The following is a 21,120-nucleotide window of genomic DNA, read 5'->3' as shown; positions in this document are numbered from 1 at the left end:
TTGAAATGCTTTAAAGCCAGAGTTCACGCTGGCAGTACAGCCCTATGAAGCCGCGCTTTAAAATGACGCAGCTTTTTTTCTGCTGCTATTGCTGAATCAGGAAATCTCTTTATGGCACGCCACCAACAGAGAGCAAAACTCTGTGTTAAACTCTGTTTCCCTTATTTTTAAGCCTTCTCAGGTTTTTAAGTGGATTTAGCCCATCACGTCTGGGCGCCATCTGTTAGGAACGGCGGCACCTCCATCACCCATCTCCCCACACACACCCAAAGGCTGGCAGAATCTGAAGTCCTTGACTCCCCTGCCTGCTTCCCATTTCCCCAGGCACCTCTTATCTACTCCTTGTTTTTGTTGGTTTTTGTCCTTTTTGTTTTCTTTTACTGTGATTTTATTGGGATTTAGGGGAACAAGAGAATATCGTGCACTTGCTCTGTTGTTTTATCCAGAGGTCAAGAACCTGTCTTTATCATCGAAGCATTGCTCAGTTAAGTGAACCTCCAATGGCTTCTACCCTGGTTATTACAGTGCCCTTGGTTACTCTCCTGCTCCTGGATCCCGTTCTTCAGGTGACCTTTCTGACATCTCCTTCCCCACCCATCTTCCTTACCTAGATAGGCCCGCCGGAGCCGGAACTCTTTGTGCGAGGGTTTCTCCTACTTGGGATTGTCTGCCTTAGCCTTCTCAGTGTGTTAGTGGTGGTATATGGGAAGGCTGCTCATTTGTTTTTATGTTGATTTTTGTATCTGGCACTTTTCTGCAAGTGTTTTATGATTCCCTTTTGTGTAGGATCATATCTTCTACAAATAAGAACATTGATGCCTTCCTCTTCTATTTGAATCCTTTTTACTTATTTCCCTTGTCTCTTTGCTCTTGCTAAAACTTCGACTTCTCCATTCTACTTTTTGAAACAGGGTCTTATGTAACTCTGGCTGGAGCTTGCTGTATAGACTAGACTGACCATGAACCTCTGCCTCCTGAGTGCTGGGATTAAAATCATGAGCCACCGTGCCTGGCTTTCCTGGCTGTATTCTTTCACTTGACGTACATGCACACTCAAATGTGACTGGTTTGTAGTGCAACAAAGGTGTCATTCTTTCTTAGTGGCTTGGGGGTGTAGTTAGTGAACTACACCCCTAGTTCATATGCTCTGGTTGTCAGTCCCCTCCCCCATACCACCCTGAGGGAGCAGTAGTAGGTGCAGAAGCATCCACAGCTGCTGGAGAGGCTCACCACACACACTGTAATAGTTAATGAAGTCATTCCTCTAACTTCAGTAACTGTTTGGAGATAATGGGGAAGGATTGTATGGCAGATGAGAAGATACTAACCACCAAGGTTAGGAGTGGAAGGGAAATGGGCTAAGGACAAGGATGAGGATTAGAGCAGCTGAGGGAAAGAATGAGTGAGAAGTAAATGGAAAGGAGGAACCTGGATTATTACAGCGACAGAAGGTGGAGTAAAGAGGGGGCTGCGCATGGAGAAGAGAGAAAAAATGAGGGAGGAATGAGAGGAGAGATTGGCCGTGTATAAAGTGAATATAATCTAGCAATATCATAATCAAAGCAAGACCATTAAGACATGCTTTTGCATGCCAGAGAGATGGCTCAGAGGTTAAAAGCACTGGCTGTTCTTATAGAGGACCTGGGTTCAATTCCCAGCACCCACAATGGCAGCTCACACTTCTGGTCTCTATGGATACAAGGCACACAAGTGGTGTACAGACAAACATACAGATAAAACACTTGTACTCATAAAATAAAGTAAAGATAAATGTGAAAAAATATTTATGTGAGGATGGAAACTGAAAAAGCGAAAACAATGTTCAAAGTATCATCATATCAGGCAGTATCTTCCTTGTTGGGATGGGTTCTGAACCCCTCCCCGCCCTGTGATGTCTCATGTGGCAGAATACTGATGAGAGAGATGCAGTTTGTTGTTATAGCTCACAGTTTTAAGTCAGGTTTGTGGGTGTGCAGTGTTCAAACAAATGACCTTTTGGGTTGAGTTTCTGCTCTTTTGCCAGTAGGTGTCAGACCTTCCTTGAGTTTTTCCCAGCCCTCTAGATGGACTGTTGCTGTTGGGAAATGTCCATGTCATTGTTCCACATGTGCTAGATGGTGACACTCACGCACTTGAGCTAGTGGGAGTTAAGTCCAAGGTGCTGGTGTGGCTGTGCCTATGCTATTGTTTATCTTGTTGGCTGCACATTCTTCTTACCTGGGTTTTGGCTGCCTCTGTTCCTGTCTACTTCCATGGTGTCTGCTAAGTTCTGAGCTCAGCAGAAATTTCCTGTTCTTGGTCACCTGTGGAGTTTGGGGGGGTGCTTCCTTCTGAGGGTATTGCTCCCAGAACACCCACAGAAAATCTCACTTTCAGACTTGCTCTGAAGTGTGACACATTGACTGCTGTTTCCACAGCCTGTTAATCTTGAGTCTGTCAGCCTGGGTATATTTATCAACCCCTGGGTATATGTCTAACCCCTGCCCCATCTCTCTAGCTCACCAGTTCCTGTGTCTCCAATATAGGGAGTGAACGTGGGTGGGGAGCGCTAATTTTATTTTGGCAGTGGTTGGGATTGAACCCAGTGTGTCGTACTTGCTATACAAACACCCTAACACTAAGCCACTCTCTCATAGTCTCTCAGGGTAGAAGGAAACGCATCCTCCTTCTTCATCACCCCCCAAGAGCTTGGATTACAGACATGTACTTGGTGCGGGAGAATTGTCTGTATTCTGTCAATCATATTTTAAATAAACACTGATTGGCCAGGCAGGAAGTATAGGCTGGTCAACCAGATAGGAAATAGAGGTGGGGGGGGCAGGGGCGACCATATAGAAGATTTGGGGGAATCTAATTTATACCAACTTATATTTGGCATTATATGTATTTATATATTATTGTAAAATATGTTAACTGCTGCCTGATACGCAGTTCTCATGATGTGTGTGTGTGTGTGTGTGTGTGTGTGTGTGTGTGTGTGTGTGTGTACACATATAAAGCAAAGACAGTTTTGCACTGGACTACCTTGTGTTGGTTTTACAGATGCAGGATGGTGGGAGCATGTGTCGATGAATCTTTGTTCCCTGCAGTGAATACTAATGAACATTTACCAAGCCCAATGAGAAAAAAAGTAAGTGTGTATCTTCAGTGCAGACAGGGTGATTATGAATGTGTCACTCCTGGTATTTATTCTAGAAATCATTTTCATAGATATTGTTCAGAGTGTCTTAAGTGTGCTGTTGCTTTTCTCATATAAAATTTCTAGTTTGCTGTAAAGTATTTTTTTTTTGGTATATGAATGCTTTGATGTAATCTATAGAAAATGGAAGAGATGTAGTTGACCTTGAAATCAAAACTTGCCCCAAGATTAGGCAGCCTTTTGTGTTTGTTTGTGTTTGGTGTTTCTTTTCTTTTTTTTTAATTTTTATTTTATGTGTTTATGTTTTTCCTGCCTCTGTGTCTGTGCACTGCATGCAAGTCTGGTGCCCATGGAATCCAGAAGAGGGAATTGGATCCCTTGGAGGTAGAATTGGTTGTGGGCTGCCAACTGGGTGCTGGGGATTGAACCAGGTTTTCCACAAGAGCAGTCAGTGCTCTCAACTGCTGAGCCATCTCTCCAGCCCCTGGTTTTTCTTTGAATTATCAAAAGCACCTTGTTCTCATGCAAGAACCTCTGGTAGATTTGCTGACCTCATCAAGATTGAATGAGGTGGATGGGAACTGTAGACTTGAAGCTGAGTGAAAGAATTAGCTGTGGCTTCTCTGCACTTTAGAAGACACTGCATGGTGTATATCCATTATGTTGATCACAGTAAGCCGGGTGCCAGGGCAGTGATGAGGATACTCCCCCAAGGCTTCTCCAGACGTCCTCATCTGATTCTGGGCAGTTCTTGACTGTAACGTGCCCAAGTAAAGGACTTGGAACAACACATCAGGAATACATGCTGTTTTCATTTAACACACTTGGTAAACTCAAGCAGAACAGGCATCTCTGATGTTTCTTCCCTCTGTCACTTCAGCTTGACTGGTGACCTGGGTAAGGAGTCCAGAGTGCTCACTACATGTTAGCACTGTACCCGTGCTGCACAGTGAAGCTCTGCTGAGCTAGGTGTTCTGCTTGCTGGGCTGCTTTTCTTCCCCACTTAATAGTGTGTCTTTGATCATATTAATTTTTTTTATATTGCATATTATGAGTGAGCCTTCTCTATATATACTCACAATTCGTGATTTTTTTTGTGAAGCATATTACATGTGTAATGAGCATTTACTTGTGAACACAAACATAGACGTAGAGTTGGTGACTCAATGTGCAAATAGCCTTAGATTTGGAGATTCTGTCAATAGTGTGCAAGAGCATGTCTTTGTTATCCAGTGCTTTTGTATTATCTTTACACTTTGTCTAGTCTGATGTATAAATAGTGACTACCTGTAGCCTACACTTATCACTTCTAAAACCTTCCTTTTTCTTCCTTTTTCCAAATGCAATTGCCAAACATAACTTGAGAAACATTATTTTAGGTACTTGGACGGCAATTTCTGTTCTCTGCTCCCAGCGTGACCATGTGATTTGTTTAGTCACATCATCATATTATGTTCCCTCTCTCCCTATCAAGCTCCTTTGACGTACACTCAAGACTCACTTTGCAGCCTTCCGTGGCTTTGTGTGGGTGTCACGTTACCCATCAGCCCTCTCTAACACTCCCTGTTGCAGTAGTAGAGGTCTTTCTGCTTGTGGCTGCTGCCTGGTTCTGTCAGTTTCATCCTGTGACCTAAGTTCCTAGGTGCTGTATGGATTTGTAAGGAAGCTTTGCTATTTTCAGGTTCTGTAAATCTTTCTTTTTTAATCAACTAACCCTCGTCCTAACAGCCACCACCTATCTAGTGATAGACACCAAATACTAAAGTCACAGAGTGGAACCTCTATCCTCCGCTTGCCACTTACCATGGACTCTGCCCCATGGGAAGAGTACTCCAGGTACACCGCTAACCCTCGACAGAATAATGTGCACACACTGTAGAGACTGTCCTGACTGTGCAGCAGGGAGCCTGCTGGACTTGACCTCCAGCTTGCATGAGTAGAACCTACTTACCCACTAATGCTCTTCCCTGTCACTCATCACTCTGGTGCAAGCTCTCATATGCTGAGGACCAGTGCCCGAAACTCAGGCCTGCCTGACCAAGAAAGTCAAGAACAAAACTGGGGTATAGACCTACAAGGGCCAGAAGCAACTAAGTCAAAGAAACTATGATTCATTTCTTTAATTACTGAAATAATAGCTTTTGTGTTCTGTGTCATTGGAGGGAAGTTGGTGTGAGGATAGCAGAATGCCTAGGCTGCTGCTTAGAGCGTTCTTGGCTGCTGAGAATGCTGGTGTCCGGAAATAGCTCAGGAAACAATTGCATAGTATATAGCCTTTTACTTTATCTCTTAAATTCTATTTGTCAGAAATAAGTATTGCCAACTCACATACAGTATAACAAATAACTCATTAAGAAATTCTTTTAATTTTGATGTCATTATAGTTACCAGAAGTATATGGAAAGGACTTTCTCTCCTGTTTTAAAAAAACAATCAACAATCATAGGGACCGGAGAGATGGCTCAGCAGTCTCCTTCAGAGGACCTAGCTGGGTTCTCTTCCCAGCATCTACATGGTGACTCACAACTGTCTCTAACTCTAGTTTCAGGGCATCTGGCACCCTCGTTTGGCCTCTATGGGCACCAGGCATGCATATGGTATACATACATAAATGCAGGTCAACATTCCTTCACATACAAACAAGAAAATCTTTTGTTTTTGTTTTTTTGCTTTTGTTTTTTTTTCAAGACAGGTTTTCTCTGTGTAGTCCTGGCTGACCTCAACTCACAGAGATCTGCCTTCCTCTGCCTCCTAAGTACCAGGATTAAAGGTATGCACCACCACCACCCAGCATAAGTAAATCTTTTAAAAATAAACAATAAAGAACACAGTACACTTTCATTAATATTGACACCCTTTTTTTCTAGCACAAATGTATGCAGCCTAAAGATTTTATTCCTAAAACACCAGAAAATAACAAAAGACTTCAAAAGAAGTTTGAGAAAATGGCTGAAGAGCTACAGAGACAGAAGACAACCCTTGGTAAGCCAAGTCCACTGTCGTAACAGCTGGAGGTGTGGAAGCTGCTGTAGCTTTAGGGAGGAGGGAGAGCCCAGCACCATCTGCTCACTGGAGACTGAGTGGTAACTGAGAGAGCCAAACGGAAGGACAGTCAGAGAATCCTCAGCATTCATCAAGTCAGTGGAATTCTCTTCTGAGAAATGATTACAGGAGAAAAGAAATTCCATTTCTTTATTGTTGCCTTTTTATCTCATACCTGGGCTTTTTGTTTCTTTACCTAAAATAGGTAAAACTTGGGCAATGTTTGCTTTGAATGCTATAGGGAAGCACCTTGGGCCCACTTTTCTTGGTCAGATTCAAGTGTGGATGTATATGGAGTATGAACAGTGCTCAGTAGGACCACTTTCTGAAACCTGGAGAGAAAACCAGTTTTAGAAGCCAACCCACAGACCAGCTTTCTTGTTAGTTGTATGATTGTGTACATGATATCAACTTACCTGTGACTCAGCGATTACCTCTGTAAATGAGGATGCCAACACCTATCATCTTGTAGGGCCTGGGTACAACTGGATGAATAATGCATGTTCCTTACTGGGAGCTCAGCAAGGGTCTATTGTCAGTGCCATGATTCACGATGGGGATAATACTGTCTGGGAAGAGAATGGCCCTGAAGGGAGCGGGTTGCAGGGGGGTGGAGCGGCCTTAGCAGAATCAAACTGGTGAGGTGTGGAAGCATTTTCTTGAACTTAAAGTTGAACTGTTTCCAGATGATGATGTTCCCGTCCTCCAGTTTGAGTCTCACTCATTGGTGTACAGCTCGTCAACTCCTGTTAGGAGTCACCAGAGCATGATGGAAAAGAGGCTACAAGAGATGAAGGAGAAAAGGGAAAATCTTTCCCCTACCTGTAAGTTATGATTTGTAAAATGAAAATAATTCTGGTGAATTACAGAAGATGTATTAAGTCATAGTTCTTCTAGATATTTCCTGTGAAACTTTGAAGGTTTCTCAGCCACAGCACCGTTGACTTTGGGGGATAATTCTTTGTTTTGTACACTATCTAAACCAGTAATAACTCTCCCTCACCTTGGGACAGACATTGTCCCATGTCTACTTCAGCACTAGGGTCCTACTTTGAGGTAAATATTAAGAACTTCCATGGTTAGCAAACAAATGAAGACATTCATTTGATTTGGTTTACGCTTTAGGCAAGTTGGATTTTTAAACTTTCATTCTACATATTCTGTAAGTTAATGCTTTGAGGACAATAATTGATAAGAATTCATTTTTGTCAGTCTAATGTCTACAATATACTTTACGTAGTCTTTCTACTCATTATATTATATTAAGCTTAGAATATATAGTTAGTCATTTAATTTGTATATGGGATCAAGAGCAGAATGGATAGATATGCTGGTGTCCTGACCAGTAGGAAACTGTGATTCAGTTCAGTGACATGTCATTGTTTTATCAGCTTCTCAGATGTTTGAACAGGCTCAACAGAATCCAAATACCTCTCTGTGTGAAGCATCTTTGAACGTTTCTCGTGAATCTTTAAGTTCAGGTAAAATTGTAATTTTTTTTTTCTTTTTGAGATGGAGTTATGATTTGAAAGGTGTAGTGTGTGTGTGTGTGTATGTGTGTGTGTGTGTATCCACTCACACTTGTACTTTTGGAGACAGACTTTTGCTATGGAGCCCTGGCTGGCATGGAACTTACCATACAGACCCAGCTGGCCTCCAACTTACAACAGTCTTCTTGTCTCCTCTTGAGTGCAGAGATTACAGACATGCACCACCAAGCCCAGCTTCCATGTTGCTATTTCTAAACATTCAAGTAACTTAGTACAACTACAACTCAACGTTTCTCCTTGAGATTTGGTAGCATTGATTCAAAGCCAGGATCTCCTGCTTGAAGTCTATGGGTTGCTTCCTGGGGATTTGTCTTTTTGCTGCAGAATAAGTTGCTTATTTTTAGAAATCCTTGTGATATTATATATGAATTACTAAATGCAGTGTAAAACATTTCTGTCTGAGAACAGTTAGTGCTGAAGAGAAATTGTTTAATGTTTAGTTAACCTGTGAAGTATGCTATTGAAAAAAGTCTATCTAAAATAGTATGAGAACTCATGACTTTTTTCTTTTCTCTTTCTTTTATATTTTAAAGATTTATGTATGTATGTATGTATGTATGCATGTATGTATGTATGTATGTATAGTTTCCTGCCTGTATGTATGCCTGTGCACCAAAAGTGGGCACCAGGTTATAGATGGATGTGAACCACCATGTGGTTACTGGGGATTGAACTCAGGACCTCTGGAAGGCCAGACAGTGCTTTAAACCTCTAAGCCATCTCTCCAGCCCAGGTTTTCCCTCCAAGATTATATAACTTTCATGTGTCAAGTTTCTTACACTTTTCTCCCATAAGCCTATGGGAGACTCTAAATAAAGTCTCAGGAACCCTGAAAGAACTGTGTCCAAAGTGCTTCAGATGCTTTGCGTATCTTGGAAAGCTACAAGAGAAGATTGCGCTAGGCTTTCTTCTATCAGTGTGCGGTATATTCTGGCATTTCCTCCTGCACGCTCTGTTATTCACCCATTTGTCTTCTCCTTTTCTGCTCAGATTTCTTGGTTGGAAATAAATAGTGATAAGAATGTTTGATTTCATTTTCCCTGCAGTTTTGCGTCTCACTGTAAAACACATACCTACACACCCCCACCCACCCCCACACACATCTCAGTGAAGTAGGCTGCATCCACATTCCCATTTTACCAGAGGGAAAACCAGGACAAGGAGAGGGCGGGTGGTTTATGCAAGATCCTGTGATTGTGAGTGACACACCCAGGCCACTGACATAAGTAGTCTAGAATTTATGCTCTTAATGATCTACCACTGTGTGTCATGGGTCTTGGAAGAGTGTGATGATTTCTTTCCATTGCTAAAAGTAAATCTCATGGACCCTCCTCTGAGGTCTTCATAGCACATACAGGCTCAGCGTCAGGCTGGCCTTTGCTCGTCCCTTCACAGAGAATGGTGTCAAGAAAGGTGTATCTTTGTTACCGCTGCTCCATTCTTAAAATTAAATTGCCGTTGTCTCAAGCAGAAGTTAGAATCCCAGATTTCCCCAGATTGAGTGGTTTCTCTAAAATGGAAGCCCGCAGCCAGCCAGCACTGTGCCAGTGGAAAGCCAGCCTTGAGTGATGACTCTAAGTTCCCAAATGAGCAAAAAATGGTGACTGCCTCTAAGTACCTCATAGTACACTAAGAGAACAGAGAACTGGGCAGTGGTGGCGCATGCCTTTAATCCCTGCACTCAGGAGGCAGAAGCAGGCGGATGTCTGTGAGTTCAAGGCCAGCCTGGTCTACAAGAACTAGTTCCAGGACAAACTCCAAAACTATAGAGAAACCCTGTCTTGAAAAACCAAAAGGGGAGGGGAGAGGGAAAGAGGACAGGAAGCCTTATGCTGTGGTGAGTATTGTTGTGCCATGGGAAGGTATAGCAGTGTGACCTGACAGGGTCAAGGGTTCACAGGTTAACTCTGACACTAAGGTGGTTCTGACAGGTTAGTTGTGTTTACCCACAGTAAAATGTGGAAGAAGATGGGTCCTGATCTGAGGAGCATGGAGACTTCAGTGGTTGGGGCAGCTTAGCACTCCTCCTGAGAAAAGTGCAAGCTTCATGCGAGGTCAGAAAACTGAGGGTCCTGCATGGTTCATTTGAAATATAAATGTAACATGAGAACTTGCCAGAAGAGCTGGGGATATGGGATGCTGGGAGGAGGAATTATGTTTTATTTATCAGAGGAAATGTTTCATAGACGACCAAAGCTTAGTCAGGAATGGTGACACATACCTACCTCTAAAACCAGCATTTGGGAGGCAGGGGCAGGCGAGCCAGCTAGGTCTACATAATAAAACCCTGTCTTTAAAAGAAAACAAGGTAGTTTATGGTCAATTGCGCATTTTTATGAAGATTCTTTATTGATCTCTCCAGATGAATCCTTTGCCAGTTGTTCACACACATCTTTTGATGATCTCTGTGGAAACCAGGAAAAGAAACGGAGAAAATCTGCTAATGAGTTGGCCAGGAAGGCATGCTCTTCCTCACCTGTGTTGAAAACAAGCCTTTCTTACGATTCAGCGTTGCCCAACCACCCCAGTCAGCCTGGTCCTCAGAAAGCTACAGACCTTCCTCCAAAGGAGGGCACCAGCTGGCAGAAAGACCCTGCAGGTGAGCAAGTTGACCCGGAGAGAAAGCAAGCTGCAGGTGTGTCTCAGGGGGTGCCTGATGAGAAGCTCTGTCTGTCCCCTACACTGTTTGCCTTACATGGACCCAAGAGTTCCTCAGCAAAGAGAAGAAGGCCAGCGGATTTGGGGTCACCTTCAAAAGGAACACTCAAGAAGAGGTACAGTGGGAAGTCTGCCCTGACACCTCAGCTGTTCAAGTCTGACCATAGCCAGCAGTCCATGACTGGCCCCTTTCTGGGGACTCCTGATGTTGGGGCTTCCTCTTACGAGGACTACTTTTCCCCTGATAATCTCAAGGAAAGGAATTCGGAGGCTCTTCCGCCTAAGGCTTTGTTCCACTCCAGAGGACTCTCAAAGTGGGAGCGAAGAAACATACTGGAAATGTGTGACTTTACCCACATTGGTAAAACACCCAGACCCATGAGCACAACTGACTTAGTTTCAGAAAGTACTTCTAGTCCTGAGGAGCCTGATGAGAAGGGGGTGAGTACAGTTCCTAGGTGCATTTTGGGGAGAACGTCTGCTACAGAAAGCCCAGAGTGTGACAGGCAGCCAGGCCTGCAGCTGAGGGAGGCCACAGGGCCACAGGGAAGTACCCGTGCTGACACCCAGAACAGCCCTGCTCATTGCATCACGCCCTTGAAAGAAGGCGGTAAGGAAGCAGGAGAACCAATTGATGTAAAATGCTCGCCAAAAGACAAGACCACTCCTCCAACGTCGGCGTCTTCTGAAGGAGAAGCACACACCTTCAGTTTTGGAGAGGATTGTAAAGTAGGAAACTCTGTAGAAGAAAAGGAGAACATAGCCACAGGATACAGTCAAAGTATGTGAATATTATTTCCCAAGTATTTTTGTTCTCCCAGTATGTAGTACTGTGTTCATATTTTAAATCTGTCTAACTTCATAATTTAATTTAAGTCATTCCCCCTCCCCCTTTAAGGAACATTTGTTTGCTCTTTCCCAGTGTCAGGCCCTAAACTTTATGGTCAAATCTGTTGCCATGAGTACACTTCCCCAGGCTTTGTCCTTGTGGACTTTAAAAACAAAAGCAAAAGCACAGTAATGCTTACTTTAAATGGTTGGCTTATACCTCTCTCACCTAGTATGACTGTACAGAGGTGACTGATAGAGGGTTTTTTTTTTTAATTTAGGTCTGTTTAGGAAGGGTTTTTGTATGTGATGAGTTCAGTAAAGAGACTGCCAACATGGCCACTCCACAGTCAGGGGGGTTTATTGCGAATAAGAGAGAGTATCCAGAGGCATGTGGAAGAATCCAGAGCAGAGAAAGAGAAACAGACTGGACATGGCCAGGGCTGTCTGCCAGACAAGGGAGAAGAGCAGGAGCAGAACTGTGCGTAACAAGAGTGATGAGGGAGCAAGCGATGGGGAAAGAGAGGAGTGAGACCAGCAGGAATACCCAGGGCGGGGGCATGAAGAGAGCTGGGATCTGAGGTGTGCAGGGCCAGATTGCTGGAGTAGGGGCTTTGTACTATCAGTGCTTGTGAACAGGAAGTGAGGGAGCCTGGAGGCCAGCATGGGCTTTAACATGCAGCCTCCTGTCCCTTCTGCTAGACCTAAGGAAAATGACTTCTTCCGCCTGATGGGATTGGTCACACAGTTCCTGAGGAAGTTTGGCTTTTACTGGATCACCAAACATCCTCCTGTCGTCCAGGCGAGCTGTTGAGCTGGGCATAGATGCAGTTTGGGCCAAGTCAATGGGCTTGCCCTTTTGGACCTGACATGTTTTTCTTCCATAGAGCTCTAGAGAGAATCAGCCATGATTTGCTAAGAAAGATGAAAAAGTAAGTTTTGAAATTTGTCAGTGTTTACTTTTGAAGAAACTCCGGGCAATGTTCAATAATAACAAATATATTTAGAATATTTTGTTCAATTAAGAATTTGGTTATGGCTGGGCCTTGGTTGCGCAAGCCTTTAAACCCAACACTTGGGAGGCAGAGGCAGTGCATCTCCATGAGTTCAAGGTCAGCAGGAGTTCCAGGACAGCCAGGACTATTACACAGAGAAACCTTGTCTCAAAAAAGCCAAAAAAAATAAATAAATAAATCAAACAAAACAACTAAAAGCAAAAAAATTTGGTTAGATCTCTCTCTATCCCTCAAGTAAGAAGTTGGTTGTTGCTTTGATTTCTGCTTATTTTGCTTTAAGATTATCATTCAGATAGGTTTGTTTATTCCAATTATAATTACTAAAGTGTTTTATTTGTTAAACAGCACAATAATGAGCTATATGATTATAAATTTTGAGGCAAAAGTAACGAAAATATCAACAAATTTTGCAATCAAAATTGAAATCTTGGCCTTTGACTATTTTTAATAATTTGGTTAAAACTGAATATGACCAAATTGGCCCATCATCATTTCTAGACATTTAGGTGACTTTAGCCACTATAGGATAGGTGTGTCAGGGTGAAATAATTGCATCCTATCTCTTCTCTTTGAGTATAAACTCACCCACATCAGCTCAAAACATCAACTAAATGCTTTTTAGTTTTAAGCTGATAAGTATTTTAGCTTTTAAATAATTTATATTATATTCATAAGAGTTTTGTTACTCAAGATTAATGTGCTTTCAAAAATATATAAAATTGAATGACTAGTAAATATGAAAAAGTATATGTGTAGAACTGTTTTGATAATTCCACAATATCCTGTTTTGAGTTATGAGTTTTTATCCTCTTTTAAAGCTTTTGAATATTATATGATAAATGTAAACCATTTGAGTGTTGTGTAATATGAAAATATAAATTATGTATGACACAACTGGTACCAAACAGCCTGGCACATCCTAAATCCCAACATTTTTGGTGTGCTGTCTTTAGAAGCAGGTGTATTTCTTCATGCAGCGCTCAGCCTTCCTGTCCACATTCCTAAGCATCAGACTTCGGATGTGCACAGACATGGTGTGGCCCTCCAGGACTGGAGGAGATTGAGCGGGTTGGTGATGATGGTTGGCTTGCTGGTACACAGACAGGGACTGGTGTGATTCAGTTTGACTCTGATGGTAATGTACTATAAATTATCATGTCTTTCCACAAGACAAACATGGGCTCACAGGGCAAGACCTATCTAGCCTAAACTCAGGCACTTTCTTTTATACTCATAGCGTTAAGACTCACAGATATTTTACATTGTCCACTGTCAGCCCAGCCTGGATTCACACCAGTCAACTCTTTGGGGATCCACCATAGAAACAAATCATAAATCCTTGGGCTGAAATGGGCATTCTATAGTTACCCCAGCTGGAGCCAACAAGGCTGCTCTGAGCACCTGCTAGACGCTCCATGATCCTTTAGTTGAAATGAAAGACTCCAGTCTGCTTTCATCTTACGTGCACTTGTTGACTCTAAGATAGTGTGCAATAAGGTTCCTGAAGAAAGTTACCAAAAGGTCAGTAACATTGAAACAGTGTGGCATAATCATTAACTCTTCACATTTTATTATCTAATTTTATGAACAAAACCAAAAAAATATCCATTGTTAAAAGGAATAAACTTTCCCATCAAGTCCTTACTTTGTCTTGTATTAATTCTTGGATTACTATTGAAGGTTAGTTGTAGACTTGTTACGTCTCACACAAGAGAGAAGAAAACAGTGTGTACCCCTACCCCAACAGACTCTAGAGAAAAGATAGGTAGTAAATCTAAATAGGACGTGTCAGCTAGTGAATCTGTTCAAGGGTGTACAGTAAAGATACAGCTGACATGACCATCCCATGGCATAGGTTAAGGTTTTAATTGTAGATATGAGAGCGAGAACAGCCAGAGGCATTAGGAAAAGTCCAGAGCAGAGAGAGAAAGAAGAAGACTGGTCATGTATAACCAGGGCTAGGGAAGCAGGAGAGCAGAGAAGAGCGGACAATTTGAATAAGAGACAGTGGGTGGGAGTGGGCAGGGAGAGGCAGTGTACTGAGAACAGCAGGGTGGCAGGGGTTGGGGAGCCTCAGCTTTATAAAGAGGACAGATGCTGTCTGGAAGGAGCGTAGACTGAAATGTATCGCTGTGATACTGAGGGAGCCTGGAGGCCAGCAGGGACTTTGATAGGCAACCAGATATGTGTCAGTGGAGCCATATGTCCCTTCCAGATTCCAGACGTAAGGAAAATGACTCCTTTTGGCAGATGGGAACCAGTGTCACAAGTTCCCGAGGAATGTGGCTTTATCTAACCCCTAGAAATCCTCATATAGTCCAGGCTGATCCCATTTCTGGATGCACAGACTGCCCTTTGCAGTGTGGGGAATTGGAATTTCTTTGGGACCTGACAGCGAGTAATTAGAAAAACAGTGACACCCTGAGAGCTCTGGCTCCATCAGGCGCCCAGAAGGCTGAGAGGGCATGCTTGTGTCTACTGGAGGTAAGTACAAATGACTGAACATCCGACAGGAAGGAGGCGGCCAGTGCAGCAACAAGCCAGCGAGCCTCTGGGGCAGGGATCAGATCCACAGGACCTTCCTCCCCAGCAAGGCAGGGAGTTCCAGTTTGTTTTGTAGTGTGATGAGAAGCCGCTGGGGATTTTGAGCTGAAGTAACCAAATCCGATTTGTTTTCATCGTAACCCTGGATACTGTGAAGAACAAACTGTAGTTTCGTATGTTTGCTAGAAGCAATTACTGTCAACAGTATTTCCTTCCAGATAACTGTGTGTGAATAAACATAAAAGTGAAATGTATTTAAAGGGAGTCTCTTGCATACATAGAATCATATTATCCTGTTGCCTTAACTTGGCCTTTTAAAAGCTCATAACCACACATCAGATGTATTCTTCACAATCACAGTGGATATTTTTTTTTTTTAGTGTAACTGCATTGAGGATCAGTGACATTTCCTGGAATAGGTCAAAAGGATATAAATACAGATAATTAGAGAAAGACATTTTTCCAAAACTTTTGTTGATGAAATTCAAAATTGAGTATAGTTTTTGGAATGCATGTCTTTGGCAAGGGAGAATGAGTGGCCGTGATGTTATGGGGACTCTGGTAGCTGAGTTTCCCATAAAACTTGAATGCAAATAATTCTTTAAGACTGATGCTTATCAGTATTATGTATCTCACCCTTGAGTGTGCCTTTTCACAGAGATGGGTCCTGTCCAGATCTGATGCTAGTTCTCAGGATATGGCTCTCAAGCCTGTTAGGTCCTAAGGCATGGTTTATGTAACTGTAGGTCGTTTCTCCACGTGTGCCTTACAGCAGGTTCTTATCTTGCACTTGTGGCACTTGGCAGTGGGAAGCTCAGCAGAAGCTCTTGGATCGTGCAGGTCGCGTGGCCTTGCAATTAGGAAATTGATTGCTTTGTTCTTTTTCAGCTCTAGGAAATACTGTAGGAACTATAGTGAATGCAGAAATGAATGTCTAAACCCAGGTTGTGTGGGGATGAGGTCTTACTTTCTGTTTTATTGTATGTATTTATTTTGGAGGCAAGATTTTACTATGTAGCATACTTGGTCCCCAGTTAGTAATCCTCCTGTTTCAGCGTCCGGGCTGCTGAGACTATGGTTATGTAGCAACACGTCAAGCTTCATTTTAACTTTTGATATGGCAAGACAGGAAGCATGAAAAAGCAGCCTGGTCGTTATGGAGATGACATCCTCTGCTCCCCCCTCCATGAAGTCCGTTTGAATCGTTCAGGAGGTAAAGTCTATCGGTTATCCTGAGCATCCTGGTGTACAGTGGAGCTCCAGCTTGTCTCACTAATGATGCTGATGGCAGGAGTTCCATATGTCTCTCTCGAATACCAGCAGAGTTAGTCCTTTCCGCACTCGGTCCCACGTCTGGCCATTGATTTGATGCACATTTTCTCCTGTGCAGCATGTGGCGGAATTTTACATGTCAGCATTTTATACACGTGTGTTCACTTATCTGTGCAGCTTGGCTATTTCCAAATATTGGATTCTTTTATAGAATACCAGCTGTTGGGGGTTGTTGATAGATCGCTGTCTTCCAGCAGGTCTGGCTACCAAATATTAAGGAAGGCAAGTTTCATAAACATTTATAAACATTTGTTGGCCAGCAAAATGGAGAAAAGTCCTCCAAGTTGATAGATCTGCTGAAGGCCCAGCCTCTGTCCTATTAGAGGCAAGCCTCTATAAAAGTTGTCCACCTTAGACTACCTGGTATCTCTTAACTCTGTACATTATTGTGGGTCATTTAGGTATCACGATGTGGGCATTGTCTCCAGAGATACAGGCTTCAGCTAATACTGGATTTCTGTGCCCTACTCGTGCATGGTTTAGGTAGTGCTCTGTAATATCCAGCCAATCGTTCTTGAATCCACAAATTTATCCAATGGGAAGCTTTCTGCCTGCTTGATGTCATCAGTTACAGTTTATTCGTTCCATCCACAGTGGCAGTTAGCAAGGCATTTCAAAACGGGCTTGTGAACTTGTCTCTCAGGTGTGGCATCTGTTAACTCTTGTCTGTCCACTCAACCCACTTGTACTTTTTGAGATTGAGACTTACATAATTACAAAACTGTTGGACCTGGGGTTCTTTTCTATTTGTTTTTGTTACTTAAGACATTGTTTTGCTCTGTAGCCCAGCCTGGCCTTGGAGCAGTCTCCCTATCTCAGCCTCTAGATCAGTGATTCTCAATCTTCCTAATGTTGCTACCCTTTAATACAACTCCATTATATTGTGATGACCCACAACCATAAAATTATTTTTATTACTACTTCGTAACTGTAATTCTGCTACTGTTATGAATTATAATGTAAGTATATGTGTTTTCTGATGATCTTAGATGACCCCCAAAGGGGTTGCAACCCAGGAGTTGAGAACCACTGCTCTAGGGTCCTGGAATTACACTCCTGTTCCACTGTATCTTTCTGCTAAGTTCTTGTTTAAATTTTTTAATTGACTATTTTATGATAACTAGGGCAACAAAGTATGTGTACAATAAGGCTAGTCTGAAAATGAGAGGCGTCTAAGATTTATCGTTTTGGTAGAACATTGTGTCCACCTCCACTCCAGCCTCCCCCCCCCCCCCCCCCCCCCCCCCCCCCCCCCCCCCCCCCCCCCCCCCCCCCCCCCCCCCCGGGTCCAGCTGTTCTTTCTCCAGAGCTCCTCTGCCCCCCCCCCCGTGACAAGCTCTAACCCTACCATGGATGAGAGTATTTGGGGGTTGAGCCTTTGGAAGAAAATTACATTCAGATGAGATCGTAAGGCGGGGGCCCCAATGAAGTAATTAGTGTTTCATGAAGAGGGTAAGAGATACCAGGAATCCTCCTCCTGTCCTCTTTGCCACAGGAAGTGTAAGCAATAAGGCTGCCATCTGGAAGCCAGGTGGATGGACCCTCACCAGAAGCCCATTCTCAGCACCTAATTGAAGTCTCAGAAATAGAACATTAATCCTCATTATCAAGTTACCCAGTTAGGGCTTCAGACAGTTATCAAACTCATGTGGAGGACCAGCAGTTTGCTGGAGGTTGGCAGTGGGTGAGTGGCCTTAGACAGGAGGTCTAGAGAAGAGACATTAGCAACGTAGGAATGGGTGGTGTTACAGGAGGCACTGCAGGAACACACAGGCATAGCGTGGAGGGGGACCAGACTGCCCCACAGCCCGCTCAGAACCACTTTGCACTCAGGTGCTTTTGGTTGCCTGCTGACCTTAGAGAAGATGAGCAATCTCCTATGGCAGAGCATGCGAGGTAAAATAAGTGAGGGTTGTTTGCTTCCTTTCTGCTATGTCAGGGTCCTCTGCCCACTTATGGATATTCTATCCCTTAACAAGTAATCTCAGATCTGAAAGATGATTAAAAACAAATTCTGTTTTCCATGCCTATTAGGAGCTGAGAGGTGCTTTTTAAAAAGCACCTTGTTTAAAAGCGTCAGGTGTTGAAATAGGTGCGGCGGGGCTGCATCCCCAGCACCCCGGCCGCTTGGCTAGCTTATGCCCGAAATAATTACACGGAAACGGAAACTGTATTCTATTAAACACTGCCTGGCCCGGCTAGTTCCAGCTTCTTATTGGCTAGCTCTTACATATTGTTCTAACCCATTTCTAATATTCTGTGTAGCCCACGAGCTGGCTTACCAGGGAGGATCTTAACCTGCGTCTGTCTGGAGTGGGAGAATCATGGCGACTCCCTGACTAAGCTTCTTTTTCCCAGCATTCTCTTCTGTCTACTCCTCCTACCTAATTTTCTGTCCTATGAGGGCCGAGGCAGTTTCTTTATTATTAACCAATGAAAGCAACAGATAAGATACAAGACCCACCTCCATCAGTCAGGAATCAATCCAGAAATGTTGGTGTCACAAAGTGAGAAAGTGTGTTGTGTCTTAGAGCAGACTCGTTAACCCTTTACCTGCCTGCTGCAGTCCATCCACCTCTTAGCAATTGAGGGCTTTAGTGGGTGGGCAGTTACCCAGGATTGAGAGAGACATGACATTTAAAAGATGGCTAAAGAGGAAGGAGAATACTGTGTGATTGGTTTGTCTCCAAAGGGATCCAATTTAGACATTTATAAACAAAGAATGTTGACCTTAAAATGTTCATAGGGCCCAGGATACAAATAACATAGAGTTTGAATTCTGGGGAACCCTTAACTATTCTACTTCTTTTTTGAGCTTACTGATTTCATTTTTACACTTATTTATTAGGGAGTGCATTGTGCAACGGGGTGTGTGTGTGTGTGTGTGTGTGTGTGTGTGTGTGTGTAGATCAAGACAGCTCAAAGGAGTTAGTTCTTGTCGTCTACCATCTGGAGATGGGACTCAGGCAGGATCCTTTACCCACAGAGCCATCTTGCTAGCCCCTATTTTTAAGAATTCTGGTTTTGAAGCATGAATGGACGTTTTCAAGTGTGACTCCTCAAACTTGGGTCACTCTGGGTTTTATCAAACTGTCCTACCTGCAAGGTAGACTTTCTCATGTGCACCGTTTAGTTTCTGGAAGTGCTTTTATTTTGCCGTGGAGCGTGTTTATTTGTGTGCCTAGCATGAGCGTTGGGCAGTGTCTTCTGTACTGGGCCATCTGCAGTGGCAGCCTCACATTGTGTTTGCCCATGAACCAGCCAACAGGTGGGATGTGCAGTTCACCTGGCATCGCCTGCCACAGCTGCCCCTGCCAAGGTTGTAAATGTGGCTCATGGATGGCCCACATATATTCTGCTTAAAAAGCCCAACCAATCTTCAAAGAGTCTGCAGTCTTCTCTTCCCGTTAGGCATCAAGAGAATGCTTAACTTGGTTTGTGCTTAACTTCCATTTGCATTCAATCCATGTTGTGTCTAACCAACCTTCACTCCACTTGGTTTTAGGTGTTAACAGTGAACCGTTGAGCCCTGAAACTTCAGACAGCTCTGGTTCAGACCTTGTCAGACCTCACAAGAAACCCAAGAAATGTGGGAAAGGACAAAAGGTCAGTGAATAAAAGTGTGATTCCAAATCTTCAAATGTTAAGATATCATAATGTTCTACTCTGGGCTAATGAGGCAAATTATTTCATGCACCATGTGTTTAAGAAATTAATTACAGCCGGGCAGTGGTGGCGCACACCTTTAATCCCAGCACTCGGGAGGAAGGCAGAGGCAGGTGGATCTCTGGGAGTTCGAGGCCAGCCTGGTCTACAAGAGCTAGTTCCAGGACAGGCACCAAAGCTACAGAGAAACCTTGTCTCAAAAAACCAAAAAAAAAAAGAAATTAATTACGGTGAATGTGGGCAGTTTGCATATAACACTGAAGGTCTGACGTCATGCAGGAGGAAGTGTTGGCGCTGACAAACACAGCTTCCTTGTGTCGCTTTGCCAGCACATGCCTGGCTGTGAACAAACCTCCCGCTGCTCCTAGGCAGTGGGGCCAGTGTCTGTCGCTCTGTGCCAGTTGGTGAATAAATCAAGGCCTGGCATAAAACCCTAAAACCAATAGTCAGAAAGCTCACGGAGTCTATGGTGAACTTGAAGTCCGTATGGTGGGGGAGATGACCCTGCTAGGCCAGGAAGAGAGACTCAATTGCTTAGATATTGCTAGAGGCATTGATTTAGATAGAGGGATGGAGAGGACAAGTGCTTTTGCCACTTGGTGGATTTGAAGAACAGTAGAAATTCCTTGATAGGTGTTTTATATTTAAGCTTTTCAGCACATTGAGATCTTTTCTGCAGGATGGGGATGGGCGTTTGTTTGGCATCAGGTGGTTCAGTTTGCTGGTATTAAGGCTGACTATAGGATTGTGGATTAGACTGGTAACTAAGTACAGCTTCTTCATCTAAATCATCTCCAGGTTAAACTAGTACCCGTCCTCCCCCATTTCCCCTCAGAAACAAGAATTTCACATGCTTGGTTTTCGTCCTTGCTAGATGATCGTGGTAAAGTGAGATCTGAGATTGTGACAGGCCCTGTTTTTGTGTACAGTGCAAAGCAAGAGATTCCATTTTATTAGGCATGGAATTTGTCCCTTTTATCTTTTTAAAATATTGTGATAGAACCAGGGCTTTAGCGCAACAGTAAGCCTGTGTGGTTTGATCTCCAGGGCTGCAAAGAAACGAACATCTCGTAATTGAATGTTAATGTCAAAAAGAGGGTTTCACAGGGCGGAGGTGGCACTCACCTTTAATCCCAGCATTTGGGAGGGAGAGACAGGCGGATCAATTACCATGGTTTCGAAGCCAGCCTGGTCTACAGGGGGAAGTTCCAGGAAGCCAGAAATGCACAGGGAAACCTTGTCATGAAAAACAAAACAAAACAAAAAAAACAGATGAAAGAAAGGAAGGAAGGAGGGAAGGAAGGAAGGAGGGAAGGAAGGAAGGAGGGAGGGAGGGAGGGAGGGA

At 43.4% G+C, this 21,120-nt stretch overlaps 1 protein-coding gene across 8 annotated transcripts in view; it reads left to right on the top strand.

Moving 5' to 3' along the window:
- Mcph1 (microcephalin 1) overlaps positions 1-21,120 on the top strand; it is a 212,397-nt gene that overhangs the window by 19,137 nt on the left and 172,140 nt on the right. For all 8 annotated transcript variants that reach the window (XR_007590844.1, XM_050137333.1, XM_050137331.1 and 5 more), the window contains exons 4-9: positions 3,043-3,130; positions 6,007-6,121; positions 6,868-7,005; positions 7,573-7,662; positions 10,094-11,170; positions 19,615-19,715. Coding sequence is in view for 7 of the 8 variants with exons in the window: in XM_050137333.1 (XP_049993290.1) it covers positions 3,043-3,130; positions 6,007-6,121; positions 6,868-7,005; positions 7,573-7,662; positions 10,094-11,170; positions 19,615-19,715 (1,609 nt within the window). In the remaining variant the exon portion in view is untranslated. The remainder of the gene's footprint in view (positions 1-3,042; positions 3,131-6,006; positions 6,122-6,867; positions 7,006-7,572; positions 7,663-10,093; positions 11,171-19,614; positions 19,716-21,120) is intronic.

Source organism: Alexandromys fortis, unplaced genomic scaffold, assembly GCF_014885135.2.
Source record: "Alexandromys fortis isolate MF-2015 unplaced genomic scaffold, M_Fortis_MF-2015_v1.1 scaffold_3, whole genome shotgun sequence".
In the NCBI taxonomy this organism is placed as follows: domain Eukaryota; kingdom Metazoa; phylum Chordata; class Mammalia; order Rodentia; family Cricetidae; genus Alexandromys; species Alexandromys fortis.
This window is presented reverse-complemented; position numbering and strand designations above follow the sequence as displayed.